Genomic DNA, 18,597 nt, shown 5'->3' with positions numbered 1-18,597 from the left:
CCTTCCTTTCTTTTTCTCCTGCTGCTCGTGGCCTAAAGTAAGAGCACCTCCCTGTAGTTGGAGCTGAGCCTGAAAAAGAAGAAACTCACAAAAAAAATCCTTTCAGAAAAAAAAGAAAGGCTTCTAAAAACAAGTCCTTGTGCTTTCACCTTTGTCACAGCCCACACTTCAGCAGTGGTACCATCCAAGGCCCCATGACATTTTTAGCTCTCAGATCCAATCCAGCCTGGTTAGTGCTGTCCTTGCTGCAATTGTATGTTGAGAACATCGGCTTCACCTTAGATTACTTCTTGGGAGCCTTCCCCACCAGCAGCATCCCAGTCCCCTCTCTGCTGCGGTAGATACATCCCTAAGAGTTGCACTCCTCGCAGTGGCAGGAGAGGATGTAGCGGTAGGTGGCAGTCAGCCGCATGCCCCCTGAACATCGCAACCGCATGGCCTTCAGCTTGGAGGTCTGGGGCCGGCAGCAGTGGCAGGTGGAGCGGAAAGGCTGCTTCAGGACCGTGCTGAAAGAAACCATTGGCTCTGAGCGCGACGTCTGGCTGCAGCGCCCTTCACAGCGAGCCAGCAGCACCATCTGAAAAGGAAAAGAGACAGATTAGGAAATATGCCCCCATGGCTGCCAGCACGTAGCTAACACCAGCGGATGGGTACCTCCTTCCAGTCTGGCAGGTCTTTCTCCACTTACTGCATCCCCCACACCTTGGCTAGGGCAGCCAGCCCCACGTAGGGCATTGTCCCTGAGCTGTGTCAGAGAGCAGATGAGGTAACATGGGCAGGAGGAAAAGCAAGGCTCCTGAAAGCCCCCGTACCAACACCAGTAAGGCCTCGGCCGTTTTTCTGAAAGCTGATCTTGGGACTCCATGACTTTCCAGGCGTGGTGACTGCAACTGTGACTTGCTGACCCCAGATCTGTGGCAGCCAAGCCCTTAAGTTGTCAGCCATGCTGATACTTCAGTTGGATATTTTCCAGTGATTTGGGTGTATTTACTGGTGATCAGCAGGACTGGTCCTCAGGGCTAGTGAATGTCTCATATTTAGAGATATAAACTTATAAAGTACAAATATAAATAAGATGCTGTTTATTGCTTCTAAAGAAGTAAGTTTCTAGCTCCTTCCTTTTACAAAGATCACCTTGAATATATATTTGCCATTATGTGTGTGTATATATATATAATTGCATCAGTTGTACCTGTATAAAATGCCCTGCGTAGTGTAAGACAGTGATAGTGTAAAGGAGTGAGAATGTAAACAAGATGAACTCATTGCCAGACATGAGGGTTCACTAGTAAGGTTTTCCAAAAACAGTACAGGCTCCATGGTTGCAAGTTCACTAAGCTGTGACCAGAACAAGATGACTTGCACAATAGGGGGCACTAAGGAAGGAAAGCTCACAGGGAGTCACCTACTTCCCTTCCCAACTCCTTGTTGAGCAAAGGAGATAGATAGTCCTCTAAGTTCTACAGAAAACATGGAAAGGATCTTCTAAAGCTCTGGAAATTATATGAAAATTATCAAGGTAGTAACAGCTGCTACAAAGTTTCAACAAACTCTTATACCTTCATGGGAAACGAAATATTAAGTCCATATCAGCTAATTCTGCAAAACCAACAGAAATTTCAAAATGAACTTATTGTATCATCCAGAAAAGGTCAAAATGTGACAGAGGTGGGGAAGTAGACAGTAAAGTAGTCATAAGTTTATCGTATAACCAAGGGAGAAAATTGTATCTTAACCATGCTACACATATCTCATGTTTTTTCCAGACAATCTGAAAGGATAACTACAGATGTGACAGCAAATATTTTACTATGTTAAACCTTTTTGAGCTTCTTTCACTACACATGCTGAATTGACTGCCAGTCTCCAAGTCTTGCAAGCACGTATGTCAACTGTTTAATTTTCCTTATAGTGAAAGAGAAAGAACCTATTCAGGCTAACCTGAAATTCTCAGCAAAATTAACCTCCTCGTCCTCATAAATCCAGAACAGCACCAGTAGATTTTGGCAGGTGTGCAAATGAGCTGGAAATAGCATGTGCTTTCAAAGCTCTGCTTTGCCATTTAATCAATCGCACCAGCTGCTGATTACATTGTATACTATAGCACAATAGAGATTATCGCCTAAATAATTAGTAATGCTATGATGGCATAGCACAGTAATACAGTGGGTATATATATAGTAGAAACCTGTGTGAATTTTATAACCTGATATGCATGCCTCTTGGCTCTCCTCATCCCCTGCACATATGAGCTTGTGTGTGTCACCTTGTGATGCTGGATCCAGAAGTAAAGCATGCTACAGCGTGGGAGTGTCACAAAAACCGGCAAGTTGAATCTGAGGCAATATTTGACTCTGATCATTCAAGCTGTATTGTGGAAATTCAGAAGCTGTGAAATGGTTTATTATTAATGGTGTTTATAGATTCTTTTCCACACTTTTCAGCAACAAGTTGAGGCCCGAAAGCAGATGGGCTGAGATGTTTGAGAATAGACTTTCACACAGTATCTGTGGCCTGGCTGCAAGCAAGCGTTACTGAAAATTTCCTGAGCTACCTCATGAATATATCATCAGATATTTGCTAAAACTTTCTTCATCTGGTCTGTGTCTGTCTGGGCTGGACTCCTTAGTGCAAGGCTGTCAGTGGTAGCACACTTCTGGCACATCTGGAGGAAGCACTTATGACAGCCAGTACTGTAATTTAGGAGTCTCTGGTTGCAGCGGCAAGGCAATCCAGCACATCAATGAAGACCAGTAGGTCTCCATGGCAGAGGTCAAGCAGAATCCAATATGGTCAGGAAAGGCAATACCTCATCAGCTGATGCAAACATTTCCTTGAAGTCAAAGGAAAACACTGTTTTTCAGGAACAAATAACCTTCTTCCACCCTTCTTTTGTTATACATTCTCTTACTATAATGGACTATGTTTCTGAAGGCTTTGGAAAACTGTTTTCAACATCTGCCTGAGGTCACAAGCAAGAGGGATTTTAATGACTAAATTAAATTGGATGGATGTTTCCAAATGTAACAAAACTACTTCCCATGTGGGTACAATTGGCAGCCTCCACATGGAAGCACAGTGGATATAATCCTTTTTTAACCAAGACAGACAGCAAATATAGTATGTCTTGCAATTTTTGAAGCCATTTTTAACTTCTGTAATTCTATGCTGCACTAAAAGAGAAAACATACGGAGTGGAAAAGGATGGCTTGGTGGAACCAGTGTATAGTGTCAAAAAAGGGCAAAGTCTCTGACATCAGTTGGCCGTCCAAGCTTGGCAATGGAAACTCAGTGAAAACAAGAGATACCCCAATTCCCACAGCTACTCCTACAGAATCTTCCTTTATTTGACTTGTTTATATTTTATCACAATATATATAGGAACAGACATTGCATCTCATTTTCATTAGCAAGTCTAATATTGGTCTTTGTTTATATGCTAGATCCAGAACAGAAGCCACATTTCTACCAGGGTGATTCAGATCCCTGAGACCTTAAAAAAAATAGGAGCTTGGTTTAACAAACAGAAGTTTTCTAGGAAATGTCAAAATTATTTTGCTTTGTATGGAAACTGTTTTCATTTTCCACTTCATAAGAAAGTCCATACAACTTGCAGTACTGTTAAAAAACCGTTCTTGAAACTGTTGTGGAATTTGGCAAGCCAAGAGATGTGGTAATATTTTTAAACGTGATTTCCATTAAAGGCTTGACTTTAAGAAAATCACTGACATTTTTTCAGTCAGAGTTACAAATGTTTATGTCAACAGCTTTTTTCTCAAAGCTCAGTTTTGAAATAATATGGTTTTCATTAAAATGCATTCTGTGTTCGCATTTCTATCAGTCCCAATCCTAAAGGCCTGATTGCTTTTCAGTGTCACTAGGGATGGTAAGAAATTGAGTTATTGTTAACTTTCTGTCTCTCTGTCTCTCTGTCTCTCTCTCTCCTTTTTTTCTCTCTCTTTCTCTTACTCTTTTTTTTTCTCTCTCTCTCTTTCTCTCCTTCCATCCCTCCCTTCCTCTTTTCCTCAGAAAAATAACCCTCTATTTGTTGTCTGTGGCAGCCAGAGTGTAGAGGGGAGAGAGGGATCAAGTAGTAAATGATGTTGCTATTCAAACTCAGAAGCAGTAGGGCAAAAGTCTGATCTCCCACTGCTGTGGATCAGCCATGCTTATGCCAAAACAGGCAGGCGTCACTGCTGTGAGACCAGTGTAAGCAGAGTGGGGCTTTCCCCAGTGCCCCATTTTGAGGCTGTCAGCCCCTCTCTGGTGAACAGGCATAGGCCAAGCCCCACTAAAGATGCACATTGCACTGAACAGGTCTTAATTGTCTGTTGATGCTTCTCTCGGTGCTTTATTTTAATTTTTATGGCCTGCTACTACCTCTGATATTCCATCACCCCTGTGCTGATCACGTGAAGCAAATAACTTGCTCTGCACACAAAGGCGTCTGGGGTTCTCCTCAGCCACTGCTGCACTTATCTGAACTGCATGGATCCTCTCTCCTCGGAAATCCTCCCAGGATCACCGCTTCTGGGGTCTGCTATTAAGCAGGCCTTTTGTCCTAAAACCCATCATGTACCTGCCTCCCGTTGCTCTCTTACCCAGCACAGGGCTGGCAAAAGCGTTGATGCTGACAGTTGATCTCTTTCATTAATCCAGGGATGTGGGTGCATAAGGCAAAACCACTTTCTGCAGGGCAGAGGAATGGGCAAGTTGGAGACTGTACATCTGAATGTACAGTGTGTTACCTCAGCCAGAACAAATTAGGACAAGACATAAGGGACCAGTAAGGATTTTTCCATAGTTTCTCTCCATTCTTTTCCTCCACACAATGAAATAAATGACCGTAGGGTACATGTGCAGGCTGCTAAATCATTTTGACACAAAAAATTTCAGGCTTAAAATCTCAAATGAAAGGCAATCTTTTATTTCATTCTGCTTCTAACCCTGACAGTAAACATGTGATTGTAATTTTACATGAAAACAAAGGCCTTGAAACTAAATAAGGGGGAAAAGTGGCAATGTTTTTCACATTTTATTTTCACTACTATATTACAGCTTGATTCTTCATTTCACTTCAAAATTTGTAAGTTTACATACTCTAGATTAAAGTCTCAGCTGAAGGACAGGGTGACTGGGATGATCTAAACTTCCAAACTAGCCCATCTTCTTGGCACCAGTGGCTGAGTCCCCAAAGCGATCCTTTGAAAATTATTATTTAGCACATTAGCTTTACCATCATAGTGCGTATCTCATTTTGAAAAGGTGAAAAGAGAGTCAGCAGCCTTACTCTCCAGTGACAGTTCTAATGTACACATGTCTGTGCAACTAGATTTTGGTAGTAAGGAATTTGTGTGGAGAAAATCACCCCAAATGGCTCATTTTATCAACCCTGTCAATGCAGCACCCTGCTGGAAGGGGTGGGGGGGGTGGGGTGGTGTAAGGGAAGTCCTTACCTTCGAGCTACACTTGTAGAGGGGGTGGCTGATGGAGTCAACGTAGTGATGCCTCATACAGCGGCTGGGGTCGGGGTCGATCATGAAGGAACTGTCTGTTTTACTGTCTGCATCTCCCATCATCGCCAGGAGTGAAAGCATGGAAATCGAAGCCGCAAGTACATGATTTCCCATTGTCGAGGAAGTTCTCGCTGATAACAGCAGAGGGAGGTAGAGTATTAAAAAAACTCCAAATAGTGGCAGCCAGTTCCTTTCCAGGATGGTGAAAAGTCTGGTTTAAGTGCCTTAGCTGTCATTCTTCTTCTCGAGTTGAAGTTTGCTGAAATTGTAATCCGTCAAAGAATCTCCTGCATAGCTGGAATAAAAACAACATCAATCACAATCCTGACCAAAAAGACCTCTGAATTAAAACAGACATAAATAATATTAAGGCACACAGGATTTTTGCTAGCCAAAATATATGCTCTAAGTGAGCATCATTCCCACAGTAGGTAAGTATATGACATTAGGAAGAAAATGTCAAGGCCTTGTTACCTTAAGCGTTGCTCTATCATTTCACCAGGGAGAACCTTTCCACTTTTAACAGCACAAGTGGTGCAATGCCAATCCTTTTCATTGTGTGATGTCCCTAATGGGTTCCCCTCAAAACTGGTGATTAGGAACAACATCTGAGATATCTGCAAATTGGAAGAACTATGTATCCACTCAAGGCATCCAGCGGGGCAAAGCTAGGCTGCCTCCTGCATTACAGATGGAGATTTCTTTTCTAGGTAGCACACAGGAAGGATGGAGGCAGGTTGACCCCTCGCTTTAGGGCCTGTATGTAGGCCTCCTGCAGGGACAAAGGAAACCCCCAGGATGGAGGGATACTGAGGGTCTAAGTCCAGGCATGAGCAAAGTGGTCCCCCAGGAATCTGGCTGAGCACTGACCTGCACTGCATGGAGGACTACCTATGTCTCTGGCTGCCCTCCCCTCCTGACTACCAAACTTAGACACATGCAGGTGGGCATACCTTAGTTGTTTTCTCTTCAGGCTGCACTTGTGCAGTGTCAGTCTCTTCCCCTTAATTAAGGGAAAAAAAAGCACTATCTTGCGCTTTTTGCAGGTGGAGTACTGTGTATATCCATCTGGATTTCTGGTGCATGTTGGAGACCAGGAGATCCCCCAGAAAACAGGCACAGGATAGCCCCTGAAATGCTGCCAGAAGCTCTGTGCCAGCAGGGAAATGAGGGGCATCTCCTGCAGCTGCTTCATCACAGCCCCTTGATCCTTTTCACAAAGCCTGCAATCTCAAACGAGTGATTTAATTTCTCTTTTTCTAGAAACAGCTATAGCATGAAAAAGCTGTGAATTATCCACCTAAATACAACCTGATGAAGCAAAGGATAGTCATAAGTAAACTTAAAAGCATGAGAACTTTCTAAAGAAACTTAGGATACAACAGTTCCCTGGTCACAGAGAAATGCTCCCCCTAGAGCCTCTTGCCTATTTAAAGACCTGATGTGTGCCTTTATTGCCTTATACAATCCTCTTTCCAAACTGTTTTCTGGTTTGCTGGCAATGCTCTAAACCAACCAGTACTCATCTCCCAAACAGCCTGAAATTACAAGGCCTCCCCACCAGAGTGCTTGATGATTTGTGTACTGCTTTATAGCTTGCTCAAACACTGTTGTGAGACGAGTGCATAGCAGTGAGAAACACTTCCAGAGTTCATCCAAGCTGGGAGTCAGGACTTGTCAGGCTGTAGTGACAGATCCTGGTATATTTTCCTCAAGCAAATGTTTTTCAATGCATATGGCATTTAAAAAATTGCTCTCTTTGCAGTATAAGGAGCTCAAACAACACTAACACTGAGGATCTTGGATACATTTATGCACGGTCCCATGCATGTCAATAAATATCTCTCCAAACATTTTAGCAGGGTAAGAAAAATCTCCTGGTCATGGGAGCCGGGACTTCTTCCCAGAACTGAACTGTACTACTCTGGTTCATGCAGATGATGCCCAAGGATTAGCTAACAGGAGGAATGATGCACTTTTATTTTTTTTATATTTAACCTTTTACCTACATTCCTATTCTTCTTTAGAAAGAGGCTGACCAAAACATGCTGCTTGGCAAGGTCTCTCTCCAACATAGTTAATCAGTATTACACACCCAGTAATTCTCTCTCTGTCCAAATAAATTTGCTTGATATTGGACAGTCTCAGCTCATGTAATATTACGTCCAGGGATCCCCATTTCCCACTCTCTCTGTCCCACTGTTAATTTTGTGCTTCTATATCTTTCTATGGTTTTGATCAGTATGATTTAATACAGTGAGAGAAATCTGGAGTACTGGCTCGGTTTTCAAAGGCTTATCTCTCTAGTTTTCTTCAGGAAATAATTGGATGACATAGAGTCTGCCTCATGAAAACACTTTGAAAAAGCTGGAAAGAAGTGGGAAAAAATGTGAGAAAAGGAAGATGTCTGTACCTTCTTCAGGATAAGCACAGCACAACACAAAAAGTATTAACACTTTCACAATCTTATAAATTCCCCTGGTACCTCCCTGGCAAAGAAATGTAGCAGGATTTAGCAACAAAACTTTGAAAAAAGAAAAAAGTACTATTATCACGTATTTGTTAGTAAAAAGAGAGACCACAGATGTAAATTGGACCCATGTTTTATATAGAATCTGTGTACAGTTGTTGACAGACATACTGCCAAAACACGTGTATAGGTATTGGAAGCAGGACTGCAGACAACACTGGGCTGTTTGTACATGCCAGTATCTCCTAACATATGTATGTGAAGTACACAAATACATTTTTCAAGTACATATGCCATATATAACACATATATGGGAAAAAAAGTCTCACAGGGACATATAAACATGTAGAAGTTAGTGTGTATATTTTTGACTGTGCAAAAAAGTCTAAGTATTTTCACTCAGGTACATCACTGTGATGAAGTACTTTGACATGACATTTATGACATCTTCCATTTCCAGCTGATATTGTACAATGACATTTCCCTTTAAATTAACATTCTGTTGTTTGGGCTTGGGTTTGGGGTTTTTTTGTTTGTTTGCTTTAAAAAAGGTTGTATTCTTTTTGAAATGCTGTCTGAAATTATAAAATTCTAAACAGTACATGATATCAGGAGTTACATATGTAGCTTCCAGTTTATCGTTCTGTCCAAAAACAGAAGCAAGAACACCTGTAATTATTAATCACTATAGCTATACTTATGATAACATTTTGTTTCATTTGAAAAATATGGTTTTTAGCTAAAAATCAACAATTTCACATAGAACTTTTTTCTTTTATTTAAGCTGGTTTTCCCTTAGTTTCTTTTCATGTAAAAAACTGTGGTAAACAGCTCATTTCCCAGGCTAACAAAAAGGAAGCTAAAATGCTTCCTTTTTACAACATCCATTAAAGAAAAAGATGCAAAGGTGACTTCATGTTCTCAGGCTGAAAATTTGCTACAGAAATATTTGGCCTAACAGTGGATGAAAGTCACTACTTCCCATTTTTTCACAATTCACTGATATGGGCATTACATGTTGTCCGTAATAGACTTACAGTGTCTTTTCCATATAGGCAGTTTTCAGGAATACATAAAGACATAACATGCTAAAAGCTGTTACAGCTGTTACCTAAAACTGCTACAGCTGTTCCTAAAAACTTCAGTGAAAACCAGAAGACATCTCAAAGAAAGACCGTATGAACATACAATCCAAGACTGTATTGCACATGGACATAGGGGTAGAGTTAGGGTTATTTTTCCAACTTTATGTTATTATTAACTGCTTTTGAATGTTGAAATAAAGATTTCTTTTAATAGTCTTAATATAATTTAGAGAGTGGTGAAGGTTAAGATTTTGTTTTGCTTTAAGGACAGAAGAAAATTCCATCATCTGGAATTATTTAGCTAGTCACTTTGTGAGAACATAAACAGAAATTCCCTTTTTGCTATGTATCTTGGAAAAAATAAAGAGCTGAGCAATTCTCCAAAGGTCTATTGGATCTGTACCGCTTTTACCCTGGAAGGTAGGAAGGGAGCAATGGAAAAGCTCATTTATAGTGTATTTCTACTTAGCTGTTCCTCACTCCCAAGCCCCCTGAATTAGGCATGCACGTATGTTCAGCTTGGCCTTCATTTGCTGTGCATTTTGTCTGTTTGAGACTCCTGCTTGACGATGAGGGTACAATTCAAGTCACTCAATGCCTTTTATGTTTTGGAGGCTGCCAAAATGCCGTTGGAGCAGCAGTGTGTATATATAACTAAGCCTGGCCTTGCACGCTGTGCATATTTAGTAAGCACAATTACTTGGATCCTACCATGTGGTTCCCTCATTCTGAATTTGTTATGTAAACAGAAGAGTTACAAGACTACTCAGTTTCTCCAAACTCCAGCCCTAAAAAAGTGTTACTAACCATGTATATGTATACGTATGTGTATGTGTCTGTAGTTTGGAGCTGCTGTTTGGAGAAAAAAGCCACAAAGATCTTCATGAGACCAAACCAGATTTCTGAAGAATTATACCCAGCCTGCAAAAGGCCAGAAAGATGAGGATGTGGGGGGGGTGTGCTCCAAGATCTGGACTGAAGTGGAAATGGCTGTGTTGGGCAAACTACGTTGTCAGGTTACACCAGGGTTTGTGCTGCAAACACAATCAGGGCAATCCCAGGCACACCTACGGGTTGGGTGGAGAAGAGATTCAGAGCAGCCCTGCAGAGAAGGACTTGGAGGTGTTGGTTGATGAGAAGCTTGATGTGAGCTGGCTTCAGTGTGTGTTCGCAGCCCCGAAACCAATCATATGCTGGGCTGCATCAAAAGGAGCGTGACCAGCAGGTTGAAGGAGGTGATCCTGCCCCTCTACTCTGCTCTCGTGAGACCCCACTTGGAGTATTGTGTCCAGTTCTGGTGTCCTCAACATAAAAAGGGCATGGAGCTGCTGGAGCAAGTCCAGAGGAGGGCCACGAGGATGATAAGAGGGCTGGAGCACCTCCAGTACAAAGACAGGCTGAGAAAGTTGGGGCTGCTCAGCCTGGAGAAGAGAAGGCTGTGTGGAGACCTCATAGCAGCCTTCCGGTATCTGAAGGGGGCCTATGAGGATGTTGGGGAGGGACTCTTCATTAGGGACTCTAGTGGTAGGACAAGGGGTAATGGCTTCAAACTTAAACAGGGAAGTTTAGATTAGATATAAGGAAGAAGTTCTTTATAGTGAGGGTGGTGAGGCACTGGAATAGGTTGCCCAAGGAAGTTGTGAATGCTCCATCCCTGGCAGTGTTCAAGGCCAGGTTAGACAGAACCTTGGGAGACATAGTTTAGTGCAAGGTGTCCCTTCTCATGGCAGGGGGGCTGGAACTAGATGATCTTAAGGTCCTTTCCAACCCAAACCACTCTGATTCTGTGATTAAACTCTCCATGAGAAGGGCTGTGAAACGGGTAGGGATGGGAAGGCAAGGAGGAGCAATCTCTACCTCTGGGCATGGGGTAGTGCTGTCATGTCCCCACTGCTGGAGATTTTTGAATAATGGATCTGTGCTTTTAGGGAACTTGGGGAACCATTGTTTCTGCTCAGCTGGCCTGTCAGTTAGGGGTCCCCTAGATCTGTTCCATGCTCCACCAGAGCTACCAGATGACAGTGGCAGCTGGACTGCCCTATTGCCAGGGCTATGTTTGTGAAGTGGTACCTGTCTCCCAAAGCCATGCATTGTACTGCATGTCTGGAGCTCAAGTCTTGCTCTAAGGGCACATCTGTGCTGGCACATTAAACCCCCTTGTAGTGTGGCTCTTCAGCCCTGCAGCCACATGGCATGGAGAGGTCTGTTCGCAGACCTCCTCCAGCCTCCACAGTACTTGGATGTCTTCCAGCCCACACAACTGCCTGCACCATGCCTGAAAACTTCTTGGGAAGCACTGTGTGCTATGGGGCAAAATTGTACAAGTGACTGAGCAATTTAAGAGAACAGTTTATCTAGTAGGAGAGATGACCTAAGATGCTGTGCCTGATCCTCCTTTCTGTTGAAAACTCAGAGGCTTTATCAGCTCCAGCATGTGTTTTAGCTCTGTAAATAAATGTAGCCATCTTCTCATCTAGTTATTTTACTGTGGTCTTCTCTGTTCCAGAAGTGAAGTGGCTGGCGTCCTATACATGCTGTCAAAATTCTCTCTCTGCTCTGCAGCTGCCTTTCAAAACACCTGACAAAGTCACCGAGCAGCCACGTGGCAGCCAGGAAGCAGCAGGTGAACACACGGAACTTCAGCTGTTTGTGAAATGCCTCCGTGCAACATTTGAACAGGTTCCTTCCTCTCCCAAGATGAAGCAAATACCAAACTAAGTATTTTGAGTGAGATTCTTACAGGTCTAAATAACTGGAATGCCTGCCCAAGGCCTCATTGTGTCAAATGAGCATTTGCCCTGCTAACATCCAGCTGTGCTGAAGCTTGTCCCCTCTGACACCCAGGGGAATGTTCTCACCCATTGTACAAGGGCTTCATCCCCTCAGTGCACAGTAGGTTGCAGGGCAGCATGCACCTGCATGGAGGGTACACAAATAACCCACACTCCTGGCCAGAGCTGACAACAGTGGGTGGTCAAGAGAAGAGGGGAAGGAAAAAAGCAGTAGAAAGGAAAATAGGCTCAAAAGGGACTCAAGCCTCTTCACCTTGTGTCCACAGGAGGGGAGCATATCTTCTGGTCCTACTGAGGCTGTGCTGTCCTGCTGCCTGCCAGCCAGCAGCTGCAGAGTATTGTCCCGTAAAAAAACAAGAAGATAAAACAGAGGCTACCTCTGAGTGGTCAGAAATGTCAAACACGCTGATGGTATTTGAGAGAAACTCCTGCACATCATTTCTTGCTGTGAGGCTTCACTAAGTCTTTTAGTATTTCAGGAGATGAATACCTATGACTGTAAGCAGACTGAAAAAATAGGAAGACCTTCATATTTGAAGCATAAGAAACAACATAGTAATTGCAGCAAATGTAATAGAAGAACACCCTGCTGCAAGCACCCTGGGAGCATGAGTAGGCATGGGATGAGCATGCATGGGACTGGTTCCCCAGGCTTTGATGGGGCGACTTGTGCAAGGCTCCCATAAGTATTCACTCAGCAGGGACCCAGTGCATGAGGTGGAACAAATTAAGCCAAACAGCACTTGAGCTGGCTGAGCTTCCCTCTCCTTTTGAAGTTTCCAAGAACATTTCCAGTCCTTCAGGTAGCTAGAAGAGGGGGAGCTAACAGCACCTTCCTGCTCAGTGGTTGAAATAACAAACTCTAGTGGGTCCTGCAAGCTGGCGCTCTGCCAGCAGACAGGGCAACATGGAGAAAAGGTTTTTAATACACTTGCAAAGAATAACTACTGGTGGACAAAAGAGTGCTTGTATTTTTATTCTTTCCTTTTCCTGCTTCCAGGAAACTTTAAATAGATTGATTAAGGGCATGCATGGGATCTCTCTTTAATGAGCTAGTAGAGCCATTTAATGGTGAGATGATGCCAGCCTTAGGTTCTTTCTTTATTCTTACGTCTCACCGAATATCAGAATAGTCACAGTCTTGAGTCTGGGACAGGAATTAAGAGGAATAGAGTTTTCCTCTTGCTCATCCAGAGAGTGCCGGATGGGACCACTCCTCACTGAAGCATGAGGTGCAGAGCTGAGCTAAGTAAGGTTTCCCATCCCTCTCAGGAGGCAAACCAGCAAGGGTGGCAGCTGGGTAAAGTGCAAATATTCCCAGCAAAGCATTAGCTATAGGATTTGCTCCAGTAATTACCTCTGCTTTAGTCTCATGACCCAATATGAGGCAAAACAACTCTTGGCCAAATTACAAGTTGCTGAGAGGCCTAGGGCATTCAGGCATGTCCTCTACCTGTTGGAGTGTGTCACAAGTGGGTGGGCAGGTTTTATTCTCTTTTGCATATTTTCTAGAGAACTCAAGGGACTGTAGTGATCAATAGATGCAGCAATAGGAATGGGTTTCTTATTCTTTAAAACTAAGCAAAGACATTCCTGCCACTGGGACCAGCAGACAGCGCTATGCATGCTGGAGATAGCACATCATTGAAGGACATGTTCCCTCTTTCCTGACCCTAAGGGCAAAATCCTTTCTTCTTTTACACACAGGCAAAATTCAGACCACCATCCATATACCTCAGCCTCTGATAATTAGGGAACCTAAATATTTGGCTCATGGTAACAATTTTATGTCTTCTAACAAGGGGAACAGCATTCTCCTAGGTCCCACTCTCTTTGAGCGTGCTGCTATGACAGTAATGCGATTGTCACTGCCATGGTATGCTTAACCTTTGCCAAACCAGAGCTGAGGCATTAACTCAGATCCTCAATTCACATGTCTTAAAGGGCAACATAACCTGGGCTGCCTCCACACTGCCAGACCGGCACAGTTTGCAGCTCAGTAATGATAAGCACATAAATGTGACAAGTGTAAGCTGTAACAATGATTGATGCAAGTAGAAAAATAACAAAGAGAAGCTGAAAATTAGTGATGCAGTGGAATTCCTAGGACCAGTGTCTCCATGGCACCAGCAGCCCGCTACTCAGACATCAGAAGAAAGGCTATGCTCCTCTATGCTAGAAAGGCACTCTGTGCCACACAATGAAATTCCAGCAAACAGGACAAGGACTGATGGTGTCTGGAAGTGGTAGTGCCACAGCTACCCAGATAATAGTCTGAATTAGATTATGTGAAAAAAGGAGGAATATATAGACAGCCAGCTGCTCAAAGGCTTACTACAACCTTGCTTTTATTGTTCTGCTAAGTTAGAGGTGGGGCATCAGAGGGATTCCTAACATACCACTACTGAGAAATTTTAATATGTTCCCCACTGACACATATAAAAAGGAAATAACAGCTGATCATAGTCAGCAGACACTGCAGCATCTCTTCATATGCATGCGCAAAAGTGTGAGCAAAGTGGGGTGCTCTTGGCCAGGGAGACTCAGGCACCCAAGCTAACCTGACCCAACTAAACCTTTCTTCTGCCATTGAACTGAATTTCAGCAAAAGGGCTGTCGAGCAGGAAGCAAGACAGCAGAAAAAAAGGCTATCTGGGCATGGCTGCTCACCCCATCCCAAGATACAGGACATGGAGAAGGGCAGGGGAGCTGAGAGGCTGCACATTTAACACTGATGAAAAGAAACACATGTTTACACAACTGACAATGATCCGGTGGAACAAGATATCACAGAGGGCAAAAGTTTAGCTGGGCTCAGAAAAAGGACCTGTTATGTATGGGAGGGTTACAGTTGCAAGGGTTTTATTTTTAAAGAGTTTCTGGAAGGGATATAAACTCTCAGAACTCCGAGACTTCAACTGATGGGGTTAAGGAAAAATCCTTCACCGCAGCAAGTTACCCTGTAGCTGCCTGCCACAGGGTCTCTAGGTCCTTCTTTGATGTGGCCACTTCCAGCCACACTCAAGAGGTGGATTGTTCAAAACTTGGGACTGGGGCAGAGTCTCGTGTAGCAAAACTTCTCTAAAAGTCATAGAGACAACTATCTCCTCACACTCATTTGAGGCAGAGGAATTTCTAGTATTTGTAATACAACTATCTAATATTTATAATTGTAATGACAAGGGTAGTATTTGGGAAAAAAAAAAAAGTGATTTTTTTTCTCTATTTTTCAGTTAAATAAATAACCCACCAGACTTGTTGAAAAAACAAAAGTCTCAGTGGCTTCATGCAAGTTTTCCACCATAGATAGACAACTCACTTCAAGGTCCAAGAACAACCTGGGGCACTTCCTAGTGCATCTGAAAGCAGACAAGCCAGGAAGGGGACACAGTTGGTCCCAGGGGAAATGAAGCTTGATTCCAGGAAGAGTCCCTGCCAAAAATGTTAACAAAGGCATCAATATGAGCCCCTAAGGAGCTAGCTCTCTTTCCTCCCACCAGGGCAAAAAAGGCAGCTATTCTGGCAACTCAAGCAAGCAAGATGCTGTCACAAGCCTCGATGGCACGTGAGAGTTTATTCTGTTTGGGCAGATCGCTTTTGTGGAGATCAGCCATGCATAGGTAGCTACCTGGGGTATTGCTACTGTGAACTGTACACAAGACTACCTGTAACAAGTATCCTGCTCTGCAAGGGAGAATCATTAGCATACATGCATCTGATCAAAACCGGTTGCTGTGCAAACCCAGGAAACCTACGTGGGACACCTCCAGGTAAAGATCTGAGCTTTTAACTAGAGTAATCAGCAGCAGCCCCTAATTATACCATTTCATTAAATCAAATTGCTATTTTGTAAGCTTGAAATATCCATTGCTTCCATATTTGCTTTTAAATGGAAAATCTTAAAACATCTTCTTATAATACTAGTATTGCAAATAAGATTTCATTAATTCAGCAAGAGCATATATATGTAAGTCACATTAGGAACCCCTGATTCAAGCTGGTAATTACTCACCAAATAGTTTTATTTACGTTGAGGGAATTATTCATGCGTATAACTGCTCACAGGTATGAGCGAGGTCCCACCGCCAGAGCAAAAGTAAGCATCATTAGTATAAAGGAAGGAAGGAAGGAAGGAAGGAAGGAAGGAAGGAAGGAAGGAAGGAAGGAGGGAAGGAAGGAAGGGAAGAAAGAAGGAAAGGAGGAAGGAAGGGAGGAAAGGAGGAAGGGAGGGAGGAAGGGAGGGAGGGAGAGAGGGAGGGAAAAAAGGAGGGAGGGAGGGAGGGAAAGAAGAAAGAATAAAATAAAACGAAAGAAAGAAATACAGTCCCAAGGAAGGAAGGAAGGGAGAGAGGGAGGGAAGGAGGGAAGGGAGGGAGAGAAAGAAGAAAGAATAAAATAAAAAGAAAGAAAGAAATACAGTCCCAAGGAAGGAAGGAAGGGAGAGAGGGAGGGAAGGAGGGAAGGGAGGGAGGGAAAGAAGAATGAATAAAATAAAAAGAAAGAAAGAAATACAGTCCCAAAATGTAACTGTTCTTTTGAGGAGGGACAAATAACAGCACTGTGCTTGTTACATCCACGTTTATTGACCCCACGAGACAGCTGGGTTGCTTCTATCAGAAAATAGCTTTGCAGCAAGGAGCTGATTTGAAGCAAACCACTGCCAGTTTTAAATCATCATTTGCCTGTCCTTTTATAATATGCAGAGTTCTCGACACTGGGTGAGCCACTCTTCCAGCCACTGGGACAATTACAAAGCTTTAGGAAATGTTAGCAACATTTAGCATATAGGAGGGGGATTTTTTCTTCTTTAAAGAGCTGCAGAAACCCTAACAAGTTACTTGTCATGCCATCTGTCCCAGGCAGAAATAAGTAAGATATGTTATGGGGAGGCTGTGGGAGAAATTTTAATGAACCTAAAGGGTAGGATAAGAAATCTGCCCGACAGTCCCACAAGAGCTAGAATACACACACACACCATCTTGCAAATTCAGATTAGCCACAAGAAAATTACTGCCCCCTCAACATGTACTCTGTGTGAGCCTGCTTTACTGACACTAAAAGTTAGCTAACATCGTACTGAGATTAGTCTTCACATGCTTCATCTTTGTTACTCTTTTTTTTTTTTTTTTTTTTTGCTGCTGGACCTATTCATTTGAACTCTTATAGGATGAATTCACTCACCTGAATCCTAGCAGGGAGACAGGGGCTTTTGTCTTCAGCCAGGCTCTCTCAGGGTAGTGTCCGTTCCTGTGCCTTGCAGTTACACTACACTTATCATGGGGCTCAAAACAGCGAAACTCTTCTTTTGTCCCAAAGACAGAGAGAACAGTTGTGCTCGTGCCTCTGATGCTGATACACAGTGAAATGATCTGCCAGCAAATGAGGAGAACCTCCCTCTCTCCTTCAGCAGGCGGTCTGGGGTCCTGTAGCATCCTCCTGTGTCAGCCACCGCCTGCACAGCCACACTGCATTATGAGTCGCACCGACAGGGTTGGCTTCCTACTAAATATACCCCTCGGCATTACAGCAAAGGCAAACACTGTGGCTTTCCTCATAGGTTTCAGCCAACCAACAGTGTATGTTAAATCTGTCCTAATCCATAACCAGTGCTGTCCAGTCCATGGGAAAGGTTTCCAGAATATTGGATAAATAATAATGTGCAAATTACGAGAGCTCCTGCAAAGCATGACACACAAAGCTAGAAATAAATATTGCCTGTTGTTTCAAATTATTCTAAGCACTCTGGCAGATGACTGGCAAGAGAACAGCATGCATAAGTAGTGATAAAAGTAAACAGCCCAGCTTCAAACTAGCAGGCTTGCCTGTGGTCACAGAGCCCTATTGTAAAGGGACAAAGACGGTGCTGGCAATATCGCCACTCTCTTGATGAATTCAGAGCAGTCCAGCATGTCCATTCACTCCAAAGCCATACAGCTAGGACCAGCTCAGAGCTGCAGACATGAGCCCGGCATGCTCATAACAATAGATGTTTAACCAAGTTGCTCAGAAGCACACCTATTTGACTGCATACAGGCATCTTTCAGCCAGGAGAGATAAAGGTACAATTCCACATCAACATGTTTTAATTTTAAAGATGGTACGAGGAGTACATGTATTTGTGAGATAAAGAGATTGAGAGCATATTTTAAGTCCCTGTAGTACTCAAAACCTGGAGGAATCTATTTGTGTGCTTACCTTTGGAAAATGCACTGCTCCTTCTTTCCCTCAAAATCTTCAGAGAGCTAAAAAGAGGTCCTGTTAGTTCCAAATGCTTTTGTTCTTCTGTCCCTCTGTCACATGGCTTGCCTTTTATATTTGCAACACACAAAAGTTAGGGCTGTTGTTTAAGAGAGAGAGAGGGAGAGAGAGAGGGAATGTCAAATGGAAAAGTGCCATTGCAGTCATATATCAATCAGGGCAGCAGCAGCAGCAGCTCGCTGGCAAATGGGAATTCCACAGAAATGTGAAGCTCTTGTTATCTGAGAAATCACAAAACACCACCAGCCAAGCTCCCCTCTGCAGGGACTTCTTATTATTGGCAAGTCAGGAAATAGAAGGAAATGTAGGAGCTTTTTTTTGTTGTTGTTATTGTTTCGGCTATGGAGATATGTACGCTGCAGCATGTGTAAGCCAGTGGAATATAAATCCTGAATCAAATGCCTTCTTAAACAAATGCACTGTGTGCAAGATAAAGCAAACCACCGAGAAGCAAGGTAACAGAGCTAACTGAAGAA

General features: G+C 43.2%; 1 protein-coding gene across 1 annotated transcript; it reads right to left on the bottom strand.

Annotated features, from left to right (window-relative positions):
- Positions 1–203: 203 nt before the first annotated feature.
- NDP (Norrie disease (pseudoglioma)) lies at positions 204–18,136 on the bottom strand. The gene is made up of 3 exons (XM_010014097.1): positions 18,059–18,136; positions 5,457–5,811; positions 204–577 (listed from the first exon to the last, which is right to left on the bottom strand). The coding sequence occupies exons 2-3, from the start codon at positions 5,628–5,630 to the stop codon at positions 350–352; spliced, it is 402 nt and encodes a 133-aa protein (XP_010012399.1). The 5' UTR covers positions 5,631–5,811; positions 18,059–18,136; the 3' UTR covers positions 204–349.
- Between the last annotated feature and the right edge of the window lie 461 nt (positions 18,137–18,597).

Source organism: Nestor notabilis, unplaced genomic scaffold (genome assembly GCF_000696875.1).
Source record: "Nestor notabilis isolate BGI_N333 unplaced genomic scaffold, ASM69687v1 scaffold3184, whole genome shotgun sequence".
In the NCBI taxonomy this organism is placed as follows: domain Eukaryota; kingdom Metazoa; phylum Chordata; class Aves; order Psittaciformes; family Psittacidae; genus Nestor; species Nestor notabilis.
The sequence above is the reverse complement of the archived record's forward strand: the minus strand, read 5'-3'. Positions and strand labels throughout refer to the sequence as shown.